This window comes from Diaphorina citri, unplaced genomic scaffold (assembly GCF_000475195.1).
Source record: "Diaphorina citri unplaced genomic scaffold, Diaci psyllid genome assembly version 1.1 scaffold1946, whole genome shotgun sequence".
Lineage (NCBI taxonomy): Eukaryota > Metazoa > Arthropoda > Insecta > Hemiptera > Psyllidae > Diaphorina > Diaphorina citri.
Genome location: NW_007379372.1, coordinates 47,563 through 55,107, shown reverse-complemented (window position 1 = coordinate 55,107; position 7,545 = coordinate 47,563). Strand labels below are relative to the sequence as shown.

Genomic DNA, 7,545 nt, shown 5'->3' with positions numbered 1-7,545 from the left:
AAGTTCAAGTCGGTAATTTACCGTATTTACGAAATATGATTGTATGAGACCTGTTGTCGTCTTTGGCAGTGAAGAACTGGATACTGAGTATATCAACTTTAAGAACAACAATAATGTAGGTTTGCCAGAAATTTCTTCATCGGTGAAGAAATGCGTGCTCGTAGCTATATCGTAGATATTTAGAGACTTGTTTTAGATGGTTTATCAGTCTATCTGATAAATGTTTTATAGACCTTCGTTTAGGCCAGTCGTGCTCAACTTTTTCTTTGCCATTGGCCACATTTGAGTGTTTTAAACTTCAAGAAACAAGCAATACATACATCGAAGGGTTTCCCCCCAATACATATTTGGAGAAACAAAGTTAGTGACCGTCGCATCTTAATGGTTTGTAACTGGATTGGTGCCGAGGTGAATGTGAACAGGCCTCACTTAAAAGCTTGGAGGGCCAAATGCGACCCGCGGCCACAGGTTGAGTATGACTGGTTTAGACTGTTGTGGAAGTAGGGATGTGTGTTGCTGGTGTCATTTGGTGAATTAACACATGATGTGTGACTTCTGACTGACCAGTTGTACCTATATGGAGGATGGAGGATGGTGTCACAAGTTGATTGGTCATAGCTACCATGTTTGGGAATGATATGGGTTAATATTTGGACACTGGACACTATTGATTGCTAAGTATTGCTAACTGTTATCACGGGACTGTTGCTAGTATGTTATTTAATAACAAACGTCAAGTTCTATACCAAAAGAATAAACAAACGGGGACAACATCCGTTATCTCCGTTTCGTGACCGCCTGGGGAAAAATCACGGGAAGACTGGTTAAGAAAATGATTTTAAGGGGTTATTTGTATAACTGCTAAGTGATCGGGGTAGGTATTACCAACCATTCGGTGACAAGAAAATGATCTTACATAATCTTGAGAGTTCATTGCAGTCCTAACCTGGGCTTTCAACATAGCAACGAGCGTCCATGATAAAGTAAGTCTAATTAATGGAAGAAAATGATTTTAAGGTGTTTAGCATCACAGTAGAACTGTTGAGGTTTTTAGGGACGGGAGTGGGACTGCGGAAGTGGGACTGCGGAAAGCCATTAACGCACGATTGCCCAGATGGTCCATTCGCATACCAACCATACATTAGTGATCTATTGGGAACAGTTGCATTCAATGTGCAATCACCTATGTACTGACTGAATCTGTATCAATACTATCAAGCGTACAAGGAGACGCGCGAATTAGTGATTACAAGTGATTCCTCCTGAGCTTCTGCGGATATTGAAATATGTACATTCTGTGGGTCCATCTTCTTTTTATGCTCAAGCATACAATGGCAATTGACGGATATTATAATGGTTATTTTAAACATTTTTATTGGTTTTTGAAGAACATCAGAAGGCAAAAACGCTCTCTTTTCGAAGAATAAAAACGGAGATATAAACATTGCCAGCCAGCGGAGATATAAACAAACAGCCATTGAACATATTAAACAAATTATTAGACTATCACATACTAGAGCAAACCAATAACCAATAGTAGTAGGCTATGGTCTATGGACACAAGTGAGGGACTGTTGTATTATTGGATGGGAATGCTACGACACAGAACACACGCGTGTTAATGTGGCAGTTATTTCATTGCTAATACCAAATATTATCAAACCATCAAGGCACAAAAGATCTAATTAGGTCGCAGTGACATAGGGCTTAAATAGCCGATGGACCTGCTTGCACCAATACCAACCCTTGAATTTTCAAAATCCCCTGCTACTGTCCCGAAGTATGTATTTGGTGAATAGGAAACCACTGTAGCCTGCAATTTGTTTATTCTTTTGGTATAGAACTTGACGTTTGTTATTAAATAACATACTAGCAACAGTCCCGTGATAACAGTTAGCAATACTTAGCAATCAATAGTGTCCAGTGTCCAAATATTAACCCATATCATTCCCAAACATGGTAGCTATGACCAATCAACTTGTGACACCATCCTCCATCCTCCATATAGGTACAACTGGTCAGTCAGAAGTCACACATCATGTGTTAATTCACCAAATGACACCAGCAACACACATCCCTACTTCCACAACAGTCTAAACCAGTCATACTCAACCTGTGGGCCGCGGGTCGCATTTGCACAGGACTCGGCACTCCAAGTCCAGATGAGATCCCGCCACACAACACTCCCAATAACATAATATTCTGTTTAAATACTGGTTTGGAACTTTAATCATATACGGGTGATTATGTCACTGGGGGCTAGACATGGCGTTGATAGTCAGTGGATAACATGGGGTCAGACGATAAAGAGACCTCTGACCTTCATGGCGAGAATTATGAAATTTTAAGAATGTCGAAATATTGGAAAATACTAATGTCAGCAGTGGCGCTAAACCCCGGTACATACAATACGATTTGTCTGCAGACGTATCTTCCAACTTGTGGCCTCAAAGCCTTGTCTTTCGGCAGATCCTACGTATGTACGGCCATTTAGAACAAGAATTTTGCTCAAACATGCCATACACAGATCTCCTGGAAGACTAGATTTTGGGATCAAGTTGGAAAAAAGTCTGTAAACAAATTGTATCCATTAATACCAATTGGCCGAAATAAAGTCAAGGATGAATGCATTGAGAGGTCAAGGTATCCACGAACAGGTAAAAGGAACAAGAGTGTCCTTTTTGTCTAAACCGAATCAAACTTTAGATTTTTTATAATAAAATATAAAAAATCCCATAATCTAGAATTCTAGAACATACAACCACACCTAAAACCTGGATAATAATGATAATAATAACAACAATATGATAATGTTACATTCTTGTCTCAGTAGTTTATTTTTTCTTTTTTGCAACTTTGCACGAAGATGTGGGTCTTCAGTGAGAACTTAAAAGTTATGACATTATTTTGTGACCTATTCACCCTCATATAAGCCTCTGTGTCATGTGACTGAATACTTCCTCTAGCTCGAAGCTATGTGGCTGCTTAAGCTTATCCACTTGCTACCAAGACCTTTCATCTTTGAGTACAAAATGATGCTTGGAATATGTATTATAGCCTGTGGGAATGTGGGGGCACTCTCTTCGATTTGGCGACGATAATACCTTAGCAGTTACAGTTCCCTCTATCAGACCTCTTTTTTTTAACTCACCTAGGGGCGTATTCCAAGGGGAATCCTGCACGGTCAAATAGCCTCCAGTGGCGTGGTACCTGTCGATCTTGGCGAGGTATGGGTTTCGCTGATCCATGCTCTTCTTAAAGTAGGGGAGGACTTCTTCGTAGCTCCACCCCTCGTTGCCATCGGCCGCCCATTGGTCGAAATCTCGCCGGTTGCCACGGACGTACAACATTGTGTTGAGCACGCTGGAGCCACCTGGGGGAGAAAATTTGAACTTCATTTATCAAGCGTACCGGGAGGTGGGCGAACATCAAGAGTTCGAAGCGCCAACCGGCCTATTCATATTTCAGCAAAATAGCACTGGCATATATCCCACCAGTGCAGATCCTCACGGCGAGGGGAGGCCTTTGGCATTTAGGACTCTCGCAGGAACATTTAGGGTCCCCCTAGGAACATACTAAAAATATCTGCCTATAATTTTACTTGGAATAACCACCCTCTATCGACCGACAATTATGGAGTCACTATAATATTATGCACTGTGGAGTACCTCGTTCTTTTTCAGAACTCACTCGTCACATCTGTAGCCAAAACCAAATGTCAGCCTAAAGTAATCATCCTATTTAGGGCTGGTTGAGAGGCTATACACGGGAAAAAGCGAAGAAAAGGAAGACTCTTCACAGCGTCCGTTCTTGGAACGGTCGAGTATCACTCACCAATAACTTTGCCTCTGGTCCACACGCATCGTTTGTCCTTCATCGCCTGACAGGCTGTCGTCCCCGGCTGAGTCCTGTATTTCCAGTCGAAACGACTCTTGTGCAAATACAAGGAGAGAACGGGGACATCCGTTATCTCCGTTTCGTGACCGCCTGGGGAAAAATCACGGGAAGACTGGTTAAGAAAATGATTTTAAGGGGTTTAACGGACTTTAACTTATTTGTATAACTGCTAAGTGATGGGGGTAGGTATTACCAACCATTCGGTGACAAGAAAATGATCTTACATAATCTTGAGAGTTCATTGCAGTCCTAACCTGGGCTTTCAACATGGCAACGAGCGTCCATGATAAAGTAAGTCTAATTAATGGAAGAAAATGATTTTAAGGTGTTTAGCATCACAGTAGAACTGTTGAGGTTTTTAGGGAAGGGAGTATTCCGTCCATTCGGCGACAATCTACCCACATTAACACCACCCCGACCAAGTAAGACTGCGGAAAGGCAGTAACGCACGATTGCCCAGATGGTCACCCATCCGGATACCAACCTTACATCAGTGAACTATTGGGAACTGTTGCATTCAATGTGCAATCACCTCTGTACTGACTAAAACTGTATCAATACTATCAAGCGTCCAAGGAGACTCGTCAAAAGCTCAAAGCGACGGCCTATATTTACACGAAACAGAGGTTTGAGGTTTCTCTGCATTGAAATACTCACCAGCCTCCAACAGCAAAACTTTCCAATTGGGATTCTCCGAGAGTCTATTTGCGACCACATTGCCGGCCGAGCCGCCCCCAACCACTATAAAGTCATACTCCATGAGCAACTTCTTCTGGTCGAAAATCTGCGTCTCGGGGTCGTACAAATCGTAGCGGAAATACAGAAGAGCCGCCATGAAGGTGGGAATGAACAGCGCCTTGGTCCCGATGAGAAAACTGGACGCCACTTTAAGAGAGGTCGCAACCGCCCCCGGGAACACATGTGCTGCCATTTTTGCGCGGAAAAGGTTTTGTTTTTTGAATCACACAAGGGTTGATTTCTCACGATGCTAAAGCGGAAGTTTTGGGCTCAGAAATAGATTGATTTTTTACTCAATTTTGGCGATTTTTAGACTTTCGTTATTTAGTGTTTTGACTAATGTGATGAATCTTTCAGACTTCGTTTCAAATATTGACGTAAAAATGGGTTACTAGCTCCTACTACACGTGTTTTGTACAAGAACCGTTCTAAAATTGTTTTTGGCTTTTTGATTAAACTATGGCACTTAAGTAGTAATGGATTATAAGATTTTGTGGTAACTCCTGGTCTTAAGAAATACTCTTTGTAGTGTTATCAAAGTTTTGTGATTTAGAACAAACTAAAACTTAAAAAAAAAACAATTTAAATTTTAATTAGCTATCTATTATTAAGGTAGGTAAGCAATTTATTTTAGTAATTTGTACAAAAATTGAGCAAAACTGTTGAGATTGTGAAAGAGGAATTTAGGTTTTTTTTTTCGGAGTTTAATTCGTCAAATTCTTCTTTTTTTTTTTCGTTTTCGTCGCTTTTTATTGATAAAATCTATTTTTCTAACCATTCATAAATGTTTGCGTTCATCATCAATGTCACTTCTAGTCCTTAGTTCCATGTTGATAGCAGTCCATTGACCATATTTGGGTTTTAATTGCAAGAACTTGACTTTAAAATTACACAAAACTGTACTTAAAGTAAAAGTAGGTTCTTCAGAGCATGACTGATGAAATTTCGGTTCACCTAATATTACTTCACCAAAAACACTGGACTCACCAAATAATTAATTTAATAATTAAGAACAGTAAGAGAAAAATAATGTCTTTGGGTTCACATATAATTTTAGTTTTAACATTGTTCAAATTTTTCTTAATTAGGATGCCACTAAATTTTCAGTGGATATTTGGATAATTATTTCACTTGCACACTTTTATTCAAATTAATCATGAAGTTAATGATGTTCTTGTTAATATCACTCGAAATTTCTCCCATAAGGTTCTGTAGTCTTGGAAGTTCAATATTACTTGCAGGTACAGTTAGGTACATATGTTATTGTTGAAAATGAAGTAGGGAAACATTTAATAATTAAGAACAGTAAGAGAAAAATAATGTCTTTGGGTTCACATATAATTTTAGTTTTAACATTGTTCAAATTTTTCTTAATAAGGATGCCACTAAATTTTCAGTGAATATTTGGATTTTATTCAAATTAATCATGAAGTTAATGATGTTCTTGTTTATCACTCGGAATTTCTCCCATAAGGTTCTGTAGTCTTGGAAGTTCAATATTACTTGTAGGTACAGTTAGGTACATATGTTATTGTTGAAAATGAAGTAGGGAAACTGCAAGAGAGATCTGCTCTTGACAATAGATAACTGAATTTCATTGCCATATCCGAGGTTAATCTTATCTAAAGCTAAACTGAAGATTTCGGGTGTGAATCATCTCAAGCGGAAAGATCATAACATTAATAACGAGGATCTAGTCGGGTTTTCTACACCGAAGGTCTTTGGTTCAATTACTTGCGGGAAATTGAGACATTGTGGAAGATTTGCTATTTTCGAAAGCTCCTCTGCATCTAATGATCTTGTATTGCAACTACTTGTTGCGACAAGGATGTTGGAGGAAATTCAGAATTTGTTTAAAAAAATGAATAGAATCAAATGATTTCCAAGGATTAAGGACATACAAGTTCCTGTTTGAGGAATGGAAAGAAAACGGGCAATTGAAGAGAGGGAACAACAAATCTGATCCCGATGTGTTGTTACCTGGAAAAAGTGAAAAAGAATAACAGGTATGAGTTTCAAAGTATCAAATAAATAATTAGAGGCACTATTGCACTTTAAATAATTGTTCAACTTTATTTATTAGAATTCGATAATATACGTACAAGGTTTACAATAATAACAAGCAAGTTCCTGGGGCATCTAGTTTAAGATCTCACATTAGATTTTTAAACTATTACACTGAGACAACGTGTACCATGCTGCATTGAAGCATGCTTCGAAACCATCAGTGAAAGATGGACGCTTGACATGAGGCAGTATGCTTCAAAGATTTTGTATCTATTGGATTAATATTGTCTTGGAGCAAGGTTCACTGCAGCATATAGGTACATAGGATCCCGATGTGTTGTTACCTGGAAAAAGTGAAAAAGAATAACAGGTATGAGTTTCAAAGTATCAAATAAATAATTAGAGGCACTATTATACTTTTAATAATTGTTCAACTTTATTTATTAGAATTTGATAATATACGTACGAGGTTTACAATGATAACAAGCAAGTTCCTGGGGCATCTAGTTTAAGATCTCACATTAGATTTTTAAACTATTACACTGAGGCAACGTGTACCATGCTGCATTGAAGCATGCTTCAAAACAATCAGTGAAAGATGGACGGTTGAAATGAGGCAGTATGCTTCAAAGATTTTGTATCTATTGGATAATATTGTCTTGGAGCTAGGTTCACTGCAGCATATAGGTACATAAGTATGCTTCATGTTGCATCAGTGTAATAGAACCTCAATTGAACTTCAACTTCAAAGTATCAAAATCATTAATTGAGAGGTTGGTGTGTTTTATGAAAGACAGAAAATCAGTGTAACAGAACCTTAACTGAACTTCAAAGTATGTATACCAAATAATTAATTAAGGGGTTAGTATATTTGATGAAAGACTCACCAAAAAATATCTAATT

General features: G+C 38.5%; 1 protein-coding gene across 1 annotated transcript; it reads right to left on the bottom strand.

Moving 5' to 3' along the window:
• Positions 1-3,151: 3,151 nt before the first annotated feature.
• On the bottom strand, positions 3,152-5,912 carry LOC103517754 (glucose dehydrogenase [FAD, quinone]-like; the record flags this gene model as incomplete). The annotated part of the gene is made up of 3 exons (XM_008482799.3): positions 4,555-5,912; positions 3,835-3,987; positions 3,152-3,373 (listed from the first exon to the last, which is right to left on the bottom strand). Coding segments are annotated over exons 1-3 (649 nt in total), but the record flags the coding sequence as incomplete, so codon positions are not given.
• Between the last annotated feature and the right edge of the window lie 1,633 nt (positions 5,913-7,545).